At 40.6% G+C, this 22,025-nt stretch overlaps 1 protein-coding gene across 1 annotated transcript in view; it reads left to right on the top strand.

The window, feature by feature from the left end:
- The first annotated feature begins 3,924 nt into the window (after positions 1-3,924).
- The window catches only part of CCDC180 (coiled-coil domain containing 180), a 39,571-nt gene continuing 21,470 nt past the window's right edge, over positions 3,925-22,025 (top strand). The window contains exons 1-17 of the mRNA XM_065418936.1: positions 3,925-3,993; positions 4,639-4,832; positions 6,795-6,874; positions 7,836-7,945; positions 8,029-8,157; positions 8,325-8,435; positions 10,847-10,942; positions 11,896-12,059; positions 12,317-12,436; positions 13,355-13,434; positions 13,948-14,036; positions 16,101-16,223; positions 17,519-17,692; positions 19,124-19,239; positions 19,807-19,933; positions 20,400-20,424; positions 20,528-20,886. Of these exons, the coding sequence (XP_065275008.1) occupies positions 3,925-3,993; positions 4,639-4,832; positions 6,795-6,874; positions 7,836-7,945; positions 8,029-8,157; positions 8,325-8,435; positions 10,847-10,942; positions 11,896-12,059; positions 12,317-12,436; positions 13,355-13,434; positions 13,948-14,036; positions 16,101-16,223; positions 17,519-17,692; positions 19,124-19,239; positions 19,807-19,933; positions 20,400-20,424; positions 20,528-20,886 (2,166 nt within the window). The remainder of the gene's footprint in view (positions 3,994-4,638; positions 4,833-6,794; positions 6,875-7,835; positions 7,946-8,028; positions 8,158-8,324; positions 8,436-10,846; positions 10,943-11,895; positions 12,060-12,316; positions 12,437-13,354; positions 13,435-13,947; positions 14,037-16,100; positions 16,224-17,518; positions 17,693-19,123; positions 19,240-19,806; positions 19,934-20,399; positions 20,425-20,527; positions 20,887-22,025) is intronic.

The raw sequence follows: 22,025 nt of genomic DNA on the forward strand, positions 1-22,025 counted from the left end.
TTGTAGCCAAACAGCTTATTGCTTAGATAGAAAAGCAAATTGCTTCTGGGGATAGAAACTTGGCACAGCAATATGCGGTCTTAGCAGCTAAAAAGAAGATAATGTTTTGGAGAAGAGGGACCTCAGACAAATTTGAAAAGATTTGGTCAAACTTTTTCAAAACCTGTTATTAATTCCTAGTGAATGGAAACCAAGATGTCGCTCTTCTTTCCTCTCCCTGCCCCATTTCCTTCTCTCTCCGCCCATTCCTTTACTTTTCTGTTTTCTGCCTCTCTCCCCCCTCCCCCCATTCTCCCTTTATTTAGCAGTGGGGAGAAACAGATATTTTTCAATAAAATATAAATTAAAACACTTCTGAATTCTAATACTGGCTCTGACATTTTTTCCTGTGCCTCACTTTGCTCCTCAACAAAATGGGAATAATAATAGTCACTGTTTGTAAAGTGCTAGGTAGATACTGTCATTATTTATTAATCTAGCAAATAAAAGTTTTATGCAGACAGTGAATGGCAAAAAAATCTGTTCATTTTTTTTCTTGAGAAGCAGAACTTTTTATAAGTGAATTTCATACTGGTGGTGGAAGCTGCTGCCTTGGCAGCCTTGAAAACTGAAGACTTTTTCTTATTCACACAATAAGTCCTTACAGAGGTGGCAGCAGTACAAGCTTCCACCAAATTGCTTCACTTATGTGACTCAAACCCAGATTCATAGAGTCCATGCTGCGTAAATGTGGTTCAGACTCAGTGGATCATTCAGTTCTTGGCCTCTGCCAGGGGCGGATTTACCATTAAACACAGGATGCCCTGGCACCGGGCCCTCCAACAACAGGGGGCCCCAGGGCCGGAAACTTGGGCAGCTCAGCACCGACGAGAATCACAGCCAATGGGAGCTGCAGGGAGCACGCAGAACCACCTGCACCCCCCCGCACCAAACGGGAGCTGCCCGTAAGCGCTCTGCATCCCCAACCCCCTGCCTGCCCCAGCCCTGAGCCCCCTCCCACACCCAGGCCCTGCACCCCCACCCTGCTCCTGCACCCTAACTCCCACCCAGACCCCACACCCCCAGCCCTGAACCCTCTCCTGCACCCTAACTCCAACCCAGACCCCACACCTCCAGCCCTGAACCCCCTCCTGCACCGTCTCACCCAGACCCTGCACCCCAACCTGCTCCCGCACCCATACTCCCTCCCAGACCCCACACCCTCAGCCCTGAATCCCCCCCGCACCCTAACTCCCTCCCAGACCCCGCACCCCCAGCCCTGAACCCTCTCCTGCACCATCTCACCCAGACCCTCGACCCCAACCTGCTCCCGCACCCATACTCCCTCCCAGCCCTGAACCCCCCCGCACCCTAACTCCCTCCCAGACCCCACACCCCCAGCCCTGAACCCCCCCCGCACCATAGCTCCCTCCCAGACCCCACACCCCCAGCCCTGAACCCCCCCGCACCCTAACTCCCTCCCAGACCCCGCACCCCCAGCCCTGAACCCTCTCCTGCACCATCTCACCCACACCCTGCACCCCACCCCTGAGCCCCCTCCCGCACCCTAACTCCCACCCAGACCCCACACCCCCAGCCCTGAATCCCCTCCCACACCATAGTTCCCACCCAGCCCCCGCAGCCCCAGCCCTGAACTCCCAAGAGGAGAATAGAGAAAAAAAGAATGAAAACCGGGGGGGGGGGGAGATAAAAGAGAATGCTCCCCCGGGGAGCACAGGGCCCCACTAACGCTAAATCCGCCACTGGCCTCTGCTGAGACCTGTTGGTGCCGGAAGTAACACTGGTGCACTAGCACTGAGACCAGCACCACCTTTCCCAGAGCCACTGAGTGAGCAGCCAGCAAATGGCATCAGCTGGGGGGGAGGCAGCGCCTCGGCGCAGCAGGCCCCAGAGGGACAACACAAGCCTAAGCCCGCCTCCCTGCGTTTCTATGGCAACAGGTAAATGCTCGAGAACTCGTGCCGGAGTTTAAAGGTTCTCGCGAGAAGAGGAGCTCTCGCGCTCGCTCTGTCTCCTGTGCCCGGGGTTACCATGGAGACGAGGAGACTCTTGGCCTAGCCGGGAAGCTGCGCTGGGAGCTGGGCGGCTATTCAGGTACTAGGGTGTTTGAGAGATGAACCGCCCCCGTCCTGCTGGGGGCTGGGGAGAGTGACCCCCTACCTCTGCTGGGGGGATGGTAGAGTGCGCCCCGCTCTGGTCCTGCCTGGAGGTTGGTAGACTTCCCTCCCCGTCGCCATCTCAGAGCATCAGAACCTCGCTGCTTCTCATGTGGGTTTATATCACTCGGTCTCCATGATGTTCACACCCTGTCCTGTGTGACACATGCAGTCCTCTGAAGTCTCCAAACAGAACTAAAAGGAAGGCACACCTGACGCAACCAACTCCCCAAGTGCGATGTGTTTTGATCGCTTATTTACGAAATGTGACAATGTTGTAACCCACAATAACTGCTGGGCCATCAGCGCAAATCAGCGAGGCTCTGCTGTCTAGAATCTAGGTTATGGAAGAAACGCTGGAAATTCACAGCTGTGGTCTTCATTAATAGTTTTCGGGATGGTCATCGTCATTGTTTTTTGATGCATCTGAAGAAGTGGGTTTTTTACCCATGAAGGCTTATGCCCAAATAAATCTGTTAGTCTTTAAGGTGCCACCGGACTCCTTGTTGTTGTTGTTTTTTGAGTTTCTGTAAGTACAAGCTTTTCATAACATTTCTCTTAAAGCCCTGATCTTGCAGATGACTCTGCCTGGCAGATCCTTGTGCCTGTGTGGATCCCAATGATTTCAGTGAGACTATGTAGGCACAGGGATCCACTCTCATGAAGTCACTTACAGGATCAGGGCCTATGTAATTATTTTTTTAAAAAGCCTTCAGTAAGGAACAATATTTCTCTTCAATGGGATAATGGCAACTCGAATTTTTTTTATTGACTTCAAAATATATCTGTTTCTTAGTGTGCTTTTAACAGTTTGTCTTGAGTTTTTAAAAAATAATTAAAAACGTATAAAGTTTTCTGTTCCCCTGTTTATTAAGGGTCTTTCAAGGACAAAACTGCCTACACCCAGAAACCCAAATCCACCCCTGTGCCAATGCTGAGTTTAAGTTTATGGACTGGGAGAGGCAATGAGGACAAGGTGCTTTTCCTATCCTGGGGGCTGCCTGGGATTGCCCTGATGCCTGGTACAGATTAGAGAACCCTGAAAGTTGCCCCATAGACTTTAAGGTCAGAAGGGACCATTATGATCATCTAGTCTGACCTCTTGCACAACGCAGGCCACAGAATCTCACCCACCCACTCCTGTATCAAACCTACGTCTGAGCCATTGAAGTCCTCAAATCATGGTTTAAAGACTTCAAGGTGCAGAGAATCTTCCAGCAAGTGACCTGTGCCCCACGCTGCAGAGGAAGGCGAAAAAACCCCAGGGCCTCTGCCAATCTGCCCTGGAGGAAAATTCCTTCCCAACCCCAAATATGGCGATCAGCTAAACCCTGAGCATGTGGGCAAGACTCACCAGCCAGAGGCCCAGGAAAGAATTCTCTGTAGTAACTCAGATCCCACCCCATCTAACATCCCATCACAGTCCATTGGGTTTATTTACCAATTTGCTTGTCTGCTGGAATAGCCCTTGTGGGGTGTTGCAGAATAGCTAAGTGATAGGCAAGTCCCCACCCCACCCAGGGCAGTCCTGTCAAATGTACAAAGTAAAGAAACCACCAGTATTTTTCCATCTTTAAGTTATAGTAATTGTGGTGTATATTTATAATGATATAAAGGTGCAAATTTTTCAGATCGATGTCTAATTCTAAAGTTGATGGTGTTCTTTTAAAGATTTAATTCTCATGCCTCCTTCTCTCTGTGCCCCCTCCCCCAAGTTGGTGCAAGGAAATTGTTCTGCAAACAAGCCAAGAACTGAGCACTTTGCAACATGGTGCTGGTGGGAGCAGTACGTGTTGTTCCCAGTGGGAAAGTCTACCGGCAGATCTTCGACGATGAGGTACAGAAACATCAGAGTCTAAGCCAAATTTACTGTTTTGTTCTTGCTGTTGTGAATTCAGTAGAGTTAGACCAGAGATGAATTTGGACCTTTTGGATTTTTGGTTTGTTTTAGCAGAAAATAATTTTAATGTCGTCAGGATGCCCACCCCAACAAACCTTTTAAGGTCCTGCTCTGTGTCTTTTGAACCTCAGAGTGTATTTGCCAAAGCCAAAATTTGCTATGTTAATGACATGGCAATGATGGATAAATTCAGAGGCTTAGTTTGCCAGACTCAGAAGGATTTGGCTAGTGTATACAGCTGGTCTAATTTTTAAAAGGAAAATCAGCATGGCTTAGTGGTTGGAGCATGGGACTTGAAGTCAGGGTTACCTAATTTCTGTTCCTGACTCTGCCACTGACTTGCTGTGTGACCTTAAGCAAGTCACATAACCTTTCTGTGCCTCGGTTTCCCCATCTGTTAAAAGGGAGATGTTCTTGCTCATTTTGTAAAGAACTTTGGATGAACGATGTTATGTAAGTGCAAAGAATTGTTTATTACTTTATCTCCTATTCAGCCACTTTTACTCAGTGCAGCTTCTTTGATCTTCTCTGCCTTCAGTGGATTACTGAGAATTTTAACACCTTGATTATGTTTTTACGAAGGTGAGTTTAGTATGCTGTCTGGAGGAAGTGAGAAACAAGGCAGAGCAACATAAGTTTCCTATGAACAGTGGAAGGATTCCTGTGGTTAGGGACTTGGAAATGTGTGCTGGGAAAGGACTGTTATCTCATCGCCAGCAGAAATGGGTTGAGGGAATGCCCAATGATGACTTCACTGAAAATCCAGTGTTGTACAGGTATAGATTGGAAGTATACATTTATAATTATATATGGTTATAGGTTGGGTTAAACCTCTTTGAAACTAGCGGGTATCACAGCCAACCTTCATTATTGATACATGTAAGAAACAGTTAAGCTCCTTTATGGAACCAGCTGAAACAATAGCAGCTTCCACCCAGAACAAAGGCACATGTCACCACCCAAAGCAAAGGCACATGTGGGTGGAGGGCTGTCACTAGGTATTGTTTGGTGGAAGTGTGTGTGTCTGTCCTTGTGAGAGGAGGAGAAAAAGAAACAGCAGAGAAGCTGGGAGAGAAATAGCAGAAAGCCAAGGATGCAGCCAGAGCAAGCACTGGGAATGTGGCCCTGAGAAAGGCCTAGAGAGAGAACTTTTGGTCTAAGTGCTAGCTGGAAAGGGGCTTTGAACTGTGAGCAAAGAAACTGTCACCTGCTGTGTTGAGGGAAACAGGACTTTATACATTCTTTGTAAATAAACAGGATTGCATCAAAGAAAGACCTGACTCCAACATCAATTTCTCCTCCTAACCAAAACAACCCACTAGACCCCCCAAATTTTGGCCCTAGCTACTCAGGTCAAAAAGGGGCAGTGAGGTTTGAGCATGGGACTGGAAGCTAGGAACTCCCTGAATTTTAATCGTAGTTCTGGCAATAACTCCCTCTGTAGGATTGGGCAAATTACTCAACCTCCATGTAACTCAGTTTTCCTAGCTGTAAAGAGGGGTAATACTGGCCTACTGCACATGGATTTGTGAGGATTAATTACTCAATGTTTGTAGAGGGCTGCATATTATGGTTTTTATTTTTAAAAGGTATTGTACTTCTTTTTTGTTTAAAATGGTTTAGAACTATGCACAATTTTCATTGGTCTTACTTTAAATTGCATTTATTTTTAGAAAAGTGACTATGTAAAAAGGGTTCCTTGCTAAATAGATTAATGTTTTGTATGTCTTTAAGTCTGATGCACCTATTAACTATGAACAAAATTCTACTTCTGCTAGACCATTGGTGTAAATCAGCTTTGGAAGAATTAAAATATTCTGTTCCGCTTCATGCATCCTGAACAAAGTGTCTGCTAAGTTCTAATTGCAGAATCTCTATTAACAGTCAAGATGTAAGAGGGAGAGAGATCATAGTTGGATTTACAGGTCCTAAGTGGATTTTGCAATGAGCAAAATAATCTTTGAACTTGTAAAGTAAGAATATCGCATCTGGAAAATCACTGAAAGAGAACAAATATGCTGTTCAGTGTGTAACCATAGCCATGACCAGAAGTGGAAGTAAAATTAAAATCCAAGTTGTACAAAAGTGATACCTGCATTAACAGAACTGACACATTTTAAACCCCCCATGAAAGGTTTCTGTCTCCAATGCATTTGTAAAACACGTGAGAGATGTTCCTGCTGGCAAATACCTGTTATCTGTGAGGAAAGTCAGATCTGTCCTAATTGAGAATTGATCATCGCTCTCATAGCAGAACATGAGAAGATGATAGTTTTAGAAGTGATGCAAACAGTCTATCCAACTAGTGTTTTCTTTTTATCGAACAACCACATAGAGAAATACATTGTGCCCCACTGAATGGAAGAGTCAGAGGGCAGAAAAATGTTCTAGTTTCAAGTACTTTTGCCTAAAGCTTGCCTTACTTTTTGCAGATTGCCTCTATAGTTAGTATGTATTTAAATCTGGGATTTGTTGATGTTATGCCATCGTATTTTGGGTTGTTTTCACCAAATGAGCTATGATAATTAATTAATTTGGCCCACTTCATCTGGGAAAATAACATTCATTCTGTGAAACACTAGCCCCTCCAAATTCACTAAAGTTATGATGATGCTTATGGTCATTTAGATTTTTTGGAAATGAATCTAATTTACAAAATGTGAAGCAATGCCTTTTGGAGATCCCTACTTTTCCTTGTATGGCATAGATCAAGGCTTTCATCTCTGTTTCTATTTCAGGGAAATTACATTTCGAAAAGCTCAAGAAAGTGAAGATGTGATTGCAGCCCGAGAAGTCAGAGGCCTCAGTGATTTCATTAGTAAATTTTACTAACTTAATCTTATGTTATTTTTTATGATACTTTAGGAATTTCCCACATGGAGGGGAGGGAATAATCACAGAAACATTTATTGTATTTTTGTACTTGTTTGATTACTCAGAATGTATAGACATAGAGTCAAATTCAGCCCTAGTATAAGCAGGCCCAAGTCCTTTGATGTCAATGGACTTTCACCTGTTTATCTGAGGTGTGAATTTAATAGCTGGTGTGCTTTTGACTATTACAGAAACAAATATTAATAACGAACATTAAAAATCAGTATTTGGCTTTCAGAGAACCATTCTTTACAATATAATATGTATTAACCTTTACCCTTGCAGACTTTCTGTGATATGAAAAGCATTTTAGCACTGTTTTGTAAAAATGTAATGGACAAATATTTATCGTAGAGCTCCCATATCTCACCTAGTGTGTCACCTATTAAAATCCATATCTTTCCATTGTATACCAAGGGCCCCTGCCCATTCTCCAGATAATTATGTGATACTGCATTAATATTGGTTCAAGGTTCCCTCTGAGTTTTTCACTCAAAAACTTGTTCATGTGTGAAAATTAAAGACAAAGTTTTCTAGAGGCTGGAGCAGGGGAATGGGCGTCCATATTTCCTGGGTTCTGTTCTGTGTCTTTACTATTTAGCAAGTCACTTAACATCTCTTTGGCATAATTTTCCCCATCTGTGAAAATGGAGATAATATTTGCATACCTTACAGAGGGAATGTGAGACTTAATAAATGTCTTCAAAGTGTTTTGGCATCATAGGATAAAAAGTGCTGTATAATTGCAGAGTGCTATTATAATCTGTGCCCTTTTGTATTGTGTAAGGATCTTTCCTGTTGCACAAAGCCCAGAGATCTTAGTGTTGATAATGTGTTGGTGGCTACATTAGACATTCTGCAGCAACACATCCAGTCTGCATCATCTTTATTTTCTTCCTCGGCAGTTCCTGAGAAGACAAACAGCAATATCATTGAACGCCTCTCAGAGCGCAGACGAGGCCATCATAATGAAGCAGTGGCTGTGTTACAGCAGGAGTTAGCCTGCATTGGGAGGGTGAGACGCTAGGTAGTCTGGAGTGTTACATAAGTGTCAAGGCCTAGTACCCAATATCTGACTCCTATACCTGCCTGTTTTAGGAAATGGAACCATTCATTTTGGAGTCTGGAAAGTTGCTTTTGACAAAACTATCAGAATCTGATAGAGCTATTGAACTTCTGTTCAAAAGGATTGAAAGTGACACTGATCTGGAAGCCTTTTCAATCACAGTAAGGGAGTGTATTTGATTTAATCTAATTCTCTAGCTCAAGCCCTTGTCTCTCCTTTTTACTTTGCTTGCCATGTGTATATATAATGTCTATTTCTACCTCCTGCTGCAGTCGTATTTTTCATTTTTAGTTTTTCAATGGGACTGACGTTACATTTCTTCTTACAGAGTTTTGGGGAGTTATGGGATGCCATCTCCCAGGAGTCTTTGTATAGAAGGCAGTGGATTAAAGAGATGGATGAAACCTTAATAAAGCTTGAAGTGGCTCGAACTGAGAAAGTGAGCTAAAGTTTGAATGGTTATTAATTAATTGCTGGATTAAGAATTTGTTCCTAACCCTGGGTAAGGAGCACATAGCAACTTGCTCCCTATGGGTAGTATTCTGCTACAGGCCCTGACCAGTAGCAGATTACTGCCTTCCTTTGCGGGATTATCCTGTCATTCTCTACCCACCTGCACAGGTGGGGAGAGATGTGTACCACGTTCACAGCCTCTGCTTCCTCCCTCCCCAGTCCCGGCACCTGCAGCAGAGACATGAAGAGGCCATGTAGGTGTATGTGAGGTGTCTGATTCTTCCTTCTGCCGCTGCTTGGTTGTTTTAGCGTAAAGCCATGATCAGACCCTAAAGTATTTGTTAGCATGCAAATAAAACACCACCACTAGTAACTTCTATGTACTATCTGATTAGCCATTGTGACTACCAGTGTAACATTTCCAGCCTTTTAAGCAATAGAAACCTCTTTAGAAGGAAGGGTTGCTCATCATTTATTTATTTGGATTTATAAAATGCTTCACTCTAGGCACATATGCAAACGGTTGCATACAAAAACACATGCTAGTATTACAGTGTGAACCAATGTCAACAACAGAATCTTCTCAACTCATCAGGACTGCTATTTTTCTTTCACCCATGCTATATCTTTCTCAACTTATTCCTGAGGAACCTGGGAAAAGAAAGAAGCTTGGCTGTAATGATTCATTCACTGAATAATTCCATACATGATGGAAACAAGTAAACAAACAAAATCATCCTTGGCACTTAAGTACCTGTCTTCTGAAGTATGTTAGATCTCCTGTAACATTGATAATGAACAGTTTTACTTCAAGCTTCAACATTAGGTTATCACTTAACCTATTATTTGTTATAATATGATAGTATACAACTCTGTTTTGCCAGTCTTTCATACGAACTGCATCAAAATATGAAATACAATACTGTTCATAATAAAAAATCATTGCATGTATCAGGATCAGGCATATAGCGCCTTACCTATGAGCCATGAAACTGCTCTGTGCCTCGATTTTCCCATCAGTAAAATGGAGATAATGATATTGCCCATCTTTTCAAAGCTCTTTTAAAAGATACAATAGTATCTTTTACAGATGAAAAGTATGGTATAAGTGTTTAGAGAGAAAACACTCATTGGTTAGGGCGCAAGCCAGGGATATGGAAGGCCTAGTTTCAGTTTCCTGCTTTGCAAAAGACTTCCTTTTCGCTCTTGAGCGAGTCACTTATTCTCTCTGGGCCCTCGGTCTGTCTGTAAAGTGGAGATACTAGTATTTCCCCATCTCACAGAGGGGTTGTGAGGATAAATACATTAAAGCTTATGAGGTGCTCAGATGCTATACTAATGGGACAAATAAGTGCCTTATTTTCTTATCCCTATTTAAGGATCTCCTCACAACACCTCTGTGATGTACGGGGAATAATATTCCTATTTTACAAGTGGGTAAATTGAGGATCAGAGAGTTGGATGGGTTGTCCAGAGCCACACAGGAGGTTGTGACAGTGCCAGAAATACAACTCAGATTGTTTGACTTCCAGTCCTGTGCCTTAGCGACACATATACAGCAGCAAGAGGCTTGTGTGCCCAGTGCTGATGTTTAAACGGGGCCTGGGATTTGGCTGTAAATGTCTAACAGGAAGTTGATTCAAATGTTTGTCTTGGCTTGCAACCTGTCTGCAGTGATCTACAGCAGTGGCTCTCAACCTTTCCAGACTACTGTACCCCTTTCAGAAGTCTGATTTGTCTTATGTACCCCAAGTTTCACATCACTTAAAAACTACTTGCTTACAAAATCAGACATAAAAATACAAAAGTGTCACAGCACGCTATTACTAAAAAATTGCTGACTTTCTCATTTTTACCATATAATTATAAAATACATCAATTGGAATATAATATGATACTTCTATTTCAGTGTATAGTGTATATAGAGCAGTATAAACAAGTCATTGTATGAAATTTTAGTTTGTACTGACTTCGCTAGTGCTTTTTATGTAGCCTGTTGTAAAACTAGGCAAATGTCTAGATGAGTTGATGGTTCCCCCTTCCTCCCCCCCCGGATGACCTCTGTGTACCCATAGTGGTACACACACCCCTGGTTGAGAACCACCGATCTAAAGGGTGACGTATATTAAGAAGCAGTTGATTTTAGTAATACTTAATAAAATATTTGATACAGCCATGTTTTTATTAAAGGTATCACATTTTAGAAGAAAAATACAATAGTTTGTTTTATTTTAAGTCATACATCCAGCTTTGAATCTGTGCTATGACTGTGTATTTCAGTCAACTGAATTTTTTTTTTAAGGAAACAAAACATCTATGTCTTATTTCAGATCACTTATCTTAAGAAATACTGACTTTTTGGGCTCTTTCTTTTTTCTCTTTCCTTTGGTTTCCCAGATAAAAGATTTACTGAGGAAATATACCAAGATTCTGGAGGATATTTCTTGTCTCTCACTCTCTGATGTGCACAGGTTCATACATACTGAAGCAATGGTAAATCTTTCATATTGATATATGCAGTCATTCATTTGTCTGAGAGGCTATAGAGAAAGTAGCAAGATGGAATATTCCCTGTGTACTGTAAGGAGTGATTAATTTTCTTCCTCTTTCAGTCTGGAAGTGTTAGTCACTCTTCTACCTCTCGTTCAAACTTATCACACCTCCTTAACAATGAAAAGATACAAGAGCTGAATCATCATTTCTCATAACTTTTTTCACCTGCAGTTTCCTCCATGCAGGTGCTGTCTTATCTCTCTGACATACATCAGTATTTTCCAGTACTCAACAAATCATTCCATTCTGAAATATATAGGTCCATTTTCTATACCTTGTTACTGTCTATTAGGGAAAGAAAACATCCTTCACTTTTAATATATACAGTTCCCTCAAGCTAAGTGCTGACAGCGATATGATCAAAATCAGAGCATTTGCTCACTCGTGTAATTCAACTGGGCATATTGTGTGAAGGCTTTTCTTTCAACATATTTTTATATTTATAGCATTTACCTTACTGGATCATACAACTGGACCATTATGTCTAGTATCCTGCCTCTAAGGCTGTGCCTAAGATGGAAGTTTTCAAGAAATCTCCCACTGTTGCAGCTCCACAGCTATGGGAGATTTCCTGACTGTAGACAAGGTCATCACTGTCTAATACCTTGTGCTTCAGAGGAAGTCTAAAACCCTCTCAAATTGCATATGGCTATTATTGTGCTATGTCTGAATCTGTGACTTCTTGATTTGTTCAGTGCTGTTGTTCAAACAAATCAGTCATCCCAATTTAGGAGGAGTGTTCTGTATTGTACAAAATACTCCTCATTTTCCCACTGTCTTTCTAACAGTCTTTTCTAGTTCAGTGCATTGCACTGGATTAAAAAACAATAGCTGTCAAATTTTTGTATGCTTTGTGCTGCCCTTTATTCCTGTTTGTATCTTCCAATACACAGATGATGAACCAAGCCCTACTAGCCAATCAGAGGGCAATAGCCAAGTTGTTTGTTAATCTGATGGAAGCAGACCTGAAGAGGGAGCTGTCTCAATGGCTCAAGTGGCAAGAGAGGCTGAAGGACTGGAAAATCATACAGAAGGACTATGTGGTTCGCAGTTTCAGGTCCATACTTCTGCAACAGATTATATTTTTAGTAGGATTAAAACTAAATGACAAGACCCCATTTGTGTTTCTGTTACAAAGTAATCTTTGATTCTGTTCTCATTGTAAAGCTAACAGTGTTCAAGCAATTATGTTGGCATTTATGCTCCTTTTTAGTGACTGCGGTTAAATCTATCTGGTTCAAAATAACTTTTAGATGTCAAGATACAGATTGTCCCAAACATATCTTTATTTAAATGGTTACTTGTGTCCTGCAGAGAATTTATGGCAAGGAAGGAGGTACAGGAACCCACAGCTGTAAAAAGAGACTTGGAGAACATGATAAAGGACCAGATTTCACTTAGTAGAAAGAGAATGGAGCTTCTGCAAGTACTTTGGTATGAAGCGAGAGACAGAAAAAATGTTTCTTGCTATAGTGAATAATGCACCTGATTTACCACTGTAAAATGGACCAACACAGTACTAAATGAGCCCCCAAACTTCTTTTTATCTTTCACCGGTGAGGTGATGCTCATGGTTTTCAGTGGGCAGGTTGTGTTGAATGAAGGGGTCATTAAATGTTTCATTATTAGCAACGTCAAGTAGTGATGTACAGAGATGATAAGAAGGAGGGAAAGGGGGGACAATTGTACCAGGGACTGGAGCTCGGGCCCCCAGAATGTCTGTAACATCCATGTAGATAAAGTGAAATGGAAGGGGGGTGGGCACCTAGCGAATATGATATATCAGACCCCAAATTTCTTTGAATAAGCCTGATGTAAAAACTCTAAAGAAGAGAAATCAGTGGCTCTGAAAGTACAGTATAAATAATGGCAAGTCAGGATGAATGGATAGGTGAAAATCCCATAACCCTAACTTGGCCTGACTGAAAAGTTTGAGTGCCTCTCTTGGGAATGGTGTGAGAATTTAGTATATATAGTAAATAATCAGCAGAGGAGACAAAGGAAATCTCATACTGTATATCTGGGACACCTTCCATTCTAAACCAGAAAAGTTGCTATGTGTATAACCTATTAAAATATTGTAATTTTAAAGTAATGATTCCTTTTCATTTTAAAATTAATATAGCAACTAAACAGATAACAATTCATCCGTTTTCCAGAAGGCAGCTTTTTTGCAGAAATTGCAGGCATCTCTATGGTTTTGCCTTGCTGATTTGGCTGAAAATCTGTCTTTTAACAAACAAAATGTGGAAAAGCAATAGTGCTATTATACTACTTTCACAGTTTTAACCCATTGAGAACTGGAATGGATTATGTATGACATTGTGTGTCTCTTGTTTCCTATTTTGATAGTGATTTGTTGCCTCCGACACATTCAAAAGCTGAGATAAATGAATGGTACGAATCTCTTGTGGCTTTAAACAAGTATATAGGTAAGCAAGGAATTCACGACAATGAATTGGGATTTAAGCAATCATTTTATTTCTAAGGCCATGATTGAACTGTACTGTGTGTCTGTACATACATATGCTGCCCTGATCTTGGTCTCTCGGGTTTTTTTCTCTTTAGAATGAGAAAAAAAAATTATCTAAAGTGATTCCGTCCTCTAATTTTTGCAGTATGCCTTGTCTTTCTATATGTGTGTCTTCTAGACTGTAAACTTTCCAGGCAGGAGCTGTTTTGATATTTGTAGCCTGTTTAGCAGCACAGACAGTGTTAGAATGTAATAAAAATAACAGTTCACCATTACTAAGCATAATGGCAAAAAAATTTGGGTAGAGGCAGCCTCGTGGTGTAGGCTGGTAATGCCCATACATGAGAGTCAAGCATGCCACTAGGGTAGAGTGAGGCTAGACACAACTGTTCAGTCATATTCACATGTGCTACAATGTGAAATGGTGAAGTCTTCACACTGGACTCTTATTTCCTTTCCTTCTTTTTTAAAGACACCCATAATGTGCAGCATATGATGATAATTCGCATCCAATATGAGAGAGTTTGCCAGGAATGTTTGGCCAATGTACAGCTATGCAAGGTCAGTGTCATGAGAATGAAAGTTGCTGAATTTGGAGACCCAATGAAGGATTTTGGTAGCAGCAGATCATCCAGTATAATGTCTGGTTTCAACATGACAACCCAAATTACTCACAAAGTTCTCTTTCATCCTGTTAGTCAAAACGATGTTGTGTACTTTTCTTCACAATAACGTGGCATTTGTATTTGGAACGTGTAGAATAGCAGCAACAAATACTAATTTAGTGGAGGGAAGATGTTATGCTTATAAGAATCACACGGAATCTTTTTAAAGGGGATAAGGCAATACGCCGCGTTTATTGAGAGTACAATTTAAGCATTAAAATCAGCATATGCTTCCATTCACATGCACGCGCACACACACCAAAAGATTCTGTAGCTGGATCTTAGTCGCCAATCCTTAGTGTTGCTCTGTCAGTTCCAGTGGCCAGCTGAAACTGCACACGAGGGAGGGGAGCTGGGCCTCTGTTGAACACATTCGAAGCTCTGATGTTGATGCAGAACGAACCCAAAGTCCCATGGCAATCCACCCTTCTTTTATAGTAATAAGTTCCCATACAAGTCTATGGACCATGCTGTGTTACACTGGAGCTGTCATTCACGAGGTATTCAAGGTTGCCTACCGGGAGGATCCGCAGCTGTTTCTTATCTTGTCCCTCTGGCTCAACTCCTTATCTTGTCCCTGGGATGTATGCCTTTGCTTTAGAGTCGTCAATCTGCCATTCGGGTGATTCTGATAATAAAGTTGGTGCCTCTCCACTCCCCTCTTGACCATCCGGCCCAGCTGTCTCTTCTCAGTTAATCAGTATACCATACGTTTTTCACTCACACACCAAACAGTAAATAAGGCAATAATTACAGCCATAAAACTTCTGTCCTTCTAAGAACAATCATTAACACAATCAGCAAAGAATAAACTCAGAACAATTTCTTCTTACTAATTCAAAGCTAGCAAAATGGGGTATAAAGCAAAATAAGCAAAATGGAGTACAATTTACTCAAGACAGTTTCTCCCCATTAGGCTTTTGGCCTACAAAGAGAGTCCACTACTTAGGCTAGGAGATTGAGAGTCAGGACCCCAGCATGGCCACGGTTCGCTCTGTGGCCTTGGGGAAATTATTTAACCTCTGGTTTCAGAGTAGCAGCCGTGTTAGTCTGTATCCGCAAAAATAACAGGAGTACTTGTGGCACCTTAGAGACTAACAAATTTATTAGAGCATAAGCTTTCGTGGGCTACACGAAGAAGTGGGTTGTAGCCCACGAAAGCTTATGCTCTAATAAATTTGTTAGTCTCTAAGGTGCCACAAGTACTCCTGTTATTTAACCTCTGTACCTCAATTTCTCCATATTTAAAATGGGGATAATACTACTGACCTGCTGCATAAAGTGGTTTTGAGGCTTAAATCCACATTTGTAAAGGGATTTGAGAGTTTTGGATGACAGACTATGTGTAAATACAAAGCATCGATTATTTACAGTTTTCTAGTATTTACAATTCAATCACAGGACTCAAATATCACAGGCATTCATTTTCTGAAACTATTACTGATTGTTATAAACAGTATGTCATCAAAGACTTAGTGCTCTTCCTGTGGGAGGGGTATATAACTCCTCACCTTGCACACCCACTGCCTATTCCCAGCTTAATTTTTCCTCCACTTAGAGTTTCTTCAGGAAAAGATACTGAAGTTGGATATTTATTTCTAAAACTACCAGTTCAAAAGAAAAGAATGCATGTTGCATGGTTCAACAAAGTTTGTTTAACCTCAACATGTTAACTGGGATGCCAGGTACATTAGAGAGACAAGGTAGGTGAGGTAGTATCTTTTATTGGACCACCTTGTGTTGGTAAGAGAGAAGTGTTTGAGCTTACATAGAGCTTCTGGTCCAGACCTGGAGAAGAGCTCTGTGTAGCTTGAAAGCTTGTCTCTCTCACCAGCAGAAGTTGGTCCAATACAAGATATTACATCATCTACTTTGTCTTTCTAATATCTTGAGACCAGCACGGCTACAACAACACTGCATACCAGGTACATGTCAATAACATAATATTCCTTTCCTTTAGAATAAACTGTTGAGTTTAAAAGTTTGCACAGAGAAAGAGGCTGAAACAGTTGTGAATCCTGACTTCTTCAAGATGGTTGGAAGGCTGCAGAGTCAGTTTGAACAGGAGCTGGAACAGATGGATGTACGTTTACTAAGGCCATTCTTTTTATTACATCCTTAGAATAGTCAAATCTAATATCTATCCTGCAGTCTATGATGGTTTAAAATTTCACATTTCATTTCATTATACTATTGTTGCCCTGTTAGAGAGTGTGCAATGATATCATTGACCTCTTATCCTGTAGAGACGCTTGAGGCGATTCAATGATAGTTCATAACTTTTGGTTTTATTTTTACAATGACTATATATGAAAACAACTGGCCTGTTGTGCTCAAGGTTCCAGGTGGCTAAATGATTCAGGGCTCATGCAGAGCTCCACTTTGTGGTTGCTACTCTTGTGAGGGAGGGATGGACTTCTAGCTGAAGTACTAGCTGGGAATTGGACAATCTAGTTTTTATTCCTGACTCTGTCACTGACTTGTTGCGTGACCTTTTGAGATCATAAGATGGAACATGATGTAAAGTGCAAAATATTATTTTGTTGGCCCCTTCTATTTGTTTACACTAGCTATTGTTTTTAACCTGTGCTAATTCTGTTCTAATTTATATAGGAAAAGAGGTGAGTTTCCTGTACTATCCACCAACGATAGATGACGTGAATATTTTTTTGTTTGGTAAATGATCTGAGCTTTAGCCATATGTATATGTTTTATTTTAATGTATTTACACATGAATATTAGATGTTAGAAAGCTATTTTTCCATCCATTGTTTTGGAATAATAAAGTATTATAGTACGTATACTGATAAGTGAAGTGCAAGGCTCATCCACTTTGGCACTTTGTTTTAGATTTTATCAGTGGTGAGAAAAATGTTCACTGAATTTACAGGACTGGAAAGGAAAAAAGAGTAGTTCAAATTCAGAGGCTGTGCAGTTGTTCTTTCACACTCTGGGGTTCTAAATACCTTTCCAGGTTCTCATGCCTTGCTCTTTGTCATGAGCCCTTATCTAAGGGCTTCCAATTTCTGAAAAGTAGGTATTGGACTACTACCTACCCACCCCCGTCCAAACAGCATTGTGGTGCTATCTTCTAATCGTCTGATATGTCATTGAAAGTGGTGCTGCTAGAAATTATATTGTTGATGGAATGGAATTCCCACTAGCACAGTTGCAAGAACAGAATGGATGGTAGTGACATGAAAAAAGATGGTGTTCTCTGATTCTTGATATACCTTCTGCTTTATCAGGTAACTGTAGGATTCCTCTAGGCAGTCTTGGCAAGTCAGCTATCCCCCTACTACTCATGCATCTCTACTCCCAGATAATAGTCTAATAATAATTTAATGATAATTTGTTCTATCCGTTTGATTGTTTTAGAGAGATTTTGAGGATCTGGCTAAACATATTGAACAGGATTGCAAAGACTTGTACAAATATTTCCAGCAAGCTATTGTCCTCTGGGATGAACATCAGCTAAAACTGTCCCAGCAAGAAAATGAACTTCAGGTGAAACTGAATGAGTGCCGGCGGAAGCATGAAAACCTAAATCAGGTACAATCAAAAGTCTAAAATGTTGGTGTGGTATAAAGAAAGCACTTCCTAGCAAAAAGATGCTTTTGGTATTCAAAGAATCCTTTATAGCAAGTACAACTTAAAGTGGGAGTGTTTCTAATGGTTTCTGTGTTTGGAAGATGGCTGCATACTGCTAAGTGTATTCGTCTAATATCTGATACATCCTCTGAGGGGGACTATATCTTATTCTTGGCAGGGGAATGATCTCATTTATCTAAACTGGTATTTTCCAGCTCTAGTAACTATAACCTTATCATTACTCATATACAGTTGCATGCATATTCACAAGTAAAATGTTATGCAGTTACAGAACCATGCATGTATATTGAGTTATCACATCATATTTGTGCTCTGTGGCTTGATAAAAGGATATTTTGAAGGCATTGTTCAGAATCTTTAAATGATTTTCATACCTGCCAACTTTTGGAAAGAAAGCAGCATGGCCTCCCCTCTTTGTGTAAGATCAATTTGCCCCTTCTGGAATGTCTTGTGCAGTCTCCCAGATCTCCCTGTGCCTTTGGCAGGGGAAGCAGTAAGTGCCAATGATGACTGAATTATTGGATATAGAAGCCTAGTCTGGATGTCTGTTGTTCATCAATCACAATCTCACTTGATAGAGCCCCAAAGAAGTGGATGAGGTAGTGCTGCTTGATGAATTTACCTGGCCAAACATCCCAGATGGGAACTGAGACAAAGGTGTTCTCACATGTTATCTAGTCTTCATTGTTCTTTTGCCTGGGCAAATTCTACCCATTAGAATCTTCAGTAACTACTTTGGTCCTGAAATTACGGGCCACCACGACTAGTCCAGGTATCAGTGAGACTCTGGAGGTAGCTGAGGCATCCATTTTCTCCAGAAGCAGAGGTGAGTCTTTGGCTCTTCCTGTGGTTCACTGGAGTGCCTGACTGACGTGAGTAGTTTTGGTCAGCTGGGATTCACATCACCTGCCTTGGCCAGTGACAAATGTTGTGTTTGCAAAAGAGCAATAGCCTTGGAGTAAATGCATGTAACTCCCACAAGGCATGTGCTAGCTATTTACAGTAAGTTCTTGAAAGCTTGAAAGTGAAATTCTCTTACCTTATATATATGCTTTCCCTCCATTATTCATTCTTACACACATAGGCAAATACACACAGTGCTGTGATCACTGATTCTTTTTTAAAGGGCATTGATGCCTCTGATTTGGGGGGGAAAACCTACTGTCTGTAAATAGACATAAGGAATTGGAGACAAGATAGATCAAATTTTGAGCCTGTTAACCTTAATAATGCCCCTTTTAAAGTACTGTCTAATGTATAATTAAAATACAGACATATACATGAAACTAATTTCTTGAATCCTAAATAGATATGAAACATTTGGGCTTCTTACAGCTTTATGCTTATTGTTTGTTTTTCATATGGGCCTAGATAAGGGAAGCTAATCTGGATATAATTTTGGACAAACTGAGAACACAAAGCTCTGAGGGAAAGCTGAAGAATCTTTTAGGAAAGGCCTTTGCTTCTCTGGATGTCATTAGAGCTGGGTATGTATTCTGGATTGTAGAAAATGTGACACACTTTCTGAGTGAAGGCTGTCCAATGCTTGATAAGACCATTCCAATCACATTTGTGTTGCATTTTGAATGCATTTGTAGAAAAGCCAAAATTGCACTAGCTACTTCACCTTCAGGAAGACTACTGTCAAATAATGTACTCTCCTGTCTTATTGCATTTGCTCCGAGTGGGCAAAAAACTGTTGGCGCAAAACTCTACTTTTTTAAAGAGTTGGGGGAAAACAAACAAATAAATATGTGATTTTTAAAAAATTTCTTTCATTTGAATTTCTTGAGTTGACATTAGTGTTCTGTATTGTGCTAAGCTAGTCCAGGATATGCTAGCATAATAAATGAATGATTTAATCACAAGAACATTGCAGTAACCCTGGAAATTAAAGATCTTGGATAATGGGACTACATAGGTCAGGAAATTGATTTATGCCAACAACTTCACTTCTAGATCACATATTAGATGCAGTTGTATATTATGTTCACATTTAATTTTTATTACATTATGTAATGAATTCTCTTAAATAGCAACCTGGTATTTGACAGGTATGAGGCCTTTCACCAAGACATAGTGAAGATAGTAGCGTCCTACCCAGAAGCTATACTGAAGGAATTGATTTCTTATAGTTCATCCATTGGCCAGTATTTTGGCGTGAAGGAAGTCTATAAACAGGTATAAAGAAAACAAACTTCTTATGATTTGAAATCTGGCTGATGCATTGTTGTTTCATTGTTGGGGATCTTGCATTCAAATCCAAATCAATCAAAGATTATATCAAATGAAAGAGAGTTTTGGCCACCATAGGACTGAGGTTCATTGGAGAGCTGAGTGAGGGAGACTTTTTGCATCATCTGCCCACACTATGCCTACCTCTGTCCTAGTCTCAAATCTGTCATTTTCATGTCTACGTTTCAATAACTTCACCTACATTTTAAAACAGAAAAATTAGAATTAAAAAATCATCCAAATCTGTATTACATTTTTAAAATGAGTTCCTTTTAATGGTACATTATTACTTTGAACTTTCAAATGCTGATGGAGTACATTAATTTTGGAAAGTGAAGTGAACTTGATGTTATTCTAAACAAATAATTTGTACCTTTTTTGTTTCTTTTTCTTCTCAACCTTACCCGGGGAGGTGGGCTCTGCATTTGAAGAGCAAGGTAATGTCTCAAGAGTACATGTCTTATTTTTTCAATCTGTGCTTCTTTGGAATATGACTGATGACATTTCTGTCTTATTTTAATTGGGAAGTATTTGTTGAAGACTCAGAAGTTGAAAATATGGCAGAGATGACAGGGGATAGCCTTCTACAAGAAACTGAAGAAACCGAGCAACAGGCTGAGAGCTTTCCACAAGGAAGTACAGAAGCAGAGCAGCAGGCTGAGAGCCTCACAAACAAAACTGAAGAAACCAATACAGTTGAGAATGAGGAGAGCATTGTACAAGAAACTGAGGAAGCAGAGAAACCAGGGGATGGGGAGAGCACAGCTCAGGAAAGTGAAGAAACTGAACACTTAGAGGGCAGTGCAGAAAGTGAAGCAAATAGGTTTGAGGATGGAGACAGTCCTGCACAAGAGTATGAAGAAATGGATTATTTGAAAGATATTCTTCCTGAGTCTGAGGTAGGTGTAATTTCTTCATAAAGGTAAATCAGCTTCAGCACAAATGCAAATCTTTTTGATGTTTATATAGCCAAAACACATATGGGTCTTTACTGAATTAGTTTAGTGATGTTCTGTAATATATACCATTAGGTATTTAGAGCAGCTGTAGATTCTGTATGTGTGATGGTGAAGCCCATACATCAGTGCATGACCATTCCCTCATGCACTTTTCCTGTCCTTTTTCCAAGAAACAGCCGAAAAGAGACTTTTCCGACATGGGTCTGTTTCCTTCCTTCATTTAGTATTGTCAGCCCAAGATGATGGTATAACACTATCTCTATATCTCAATATTTTCTTTTCAGGTCTGTACTTAGTGGAGAACCTAAATGGTCATTGCCTCAATGTAACACAGCCTTTTATGTGAGTGGGGTGCCTCGGAATAGTTGGTGGCAAGACATTAAAAGAAAGTTAACTAATTAGTGTAGTACTAGTTCCTCATCCTATGTCTGGCCTTGCCATGTGTGTGTTCTGCACATTTCAGCAGCAAAATCCTGAACTGGAATTCTTCTGATCCCTTGGCATTAATGATCCTATTAGGTCAACCCAACTGGGAACCAGTAAGCATTTTGCAAAGGTTGTCTCAGCTGAAAATCACTCTTTGCTTTGTGTATTTTACAGCTGACAGAAAGAAATACTAGTTCCTAATTGTAATATTGCTTTGGGAACATAGGGATAGCTGAGGAAACTCCCTCTAAGAAGTTACAAAAGAGCATTTCAACAAAAAACTACAAAGGCAATTACAAAATCTATAGTGAAACTAGACAGCCTTTCAGCCCATATATCCGAGCATTTGCAGCTCATATTTCAAAGGGATTGAAATAATAATAATAAAACTCAGCAAAGAGGATATATTTCTATCCAGAGCATCTTAATAAGGTTCTTTAAAAAAAATCCAAACCATGCCAACTTTTTGCTGGCTATGCTGTAAAGTTTCATTTGTATTATTCCTGGAGACACTGACAGAGGTACTGGTGACCTGAGGCTAGTGACCACCCTGAAGTACTAGGATATTCTTCATTTCTCTGTAGATTGAAAAAAATGGAATGACCACCTTCTACTTTTTGCCTTGTACAAACACTGCTAGGCTAACAGCAAAA

This window comes from Emys orbicularis, chromosome 18 (assembly GCF_028017835.1).
Source record: "Emys orbicularis isolate rEmyOrb1 chromosome 18, rEmyOrb1.hap1, whole genome shotgun sequence".
Taxonomy (NCBI): Eukaryota; Metazoa; Chordata; order Testudines; family Emydidae; genus Emys; species Emys orbicularis.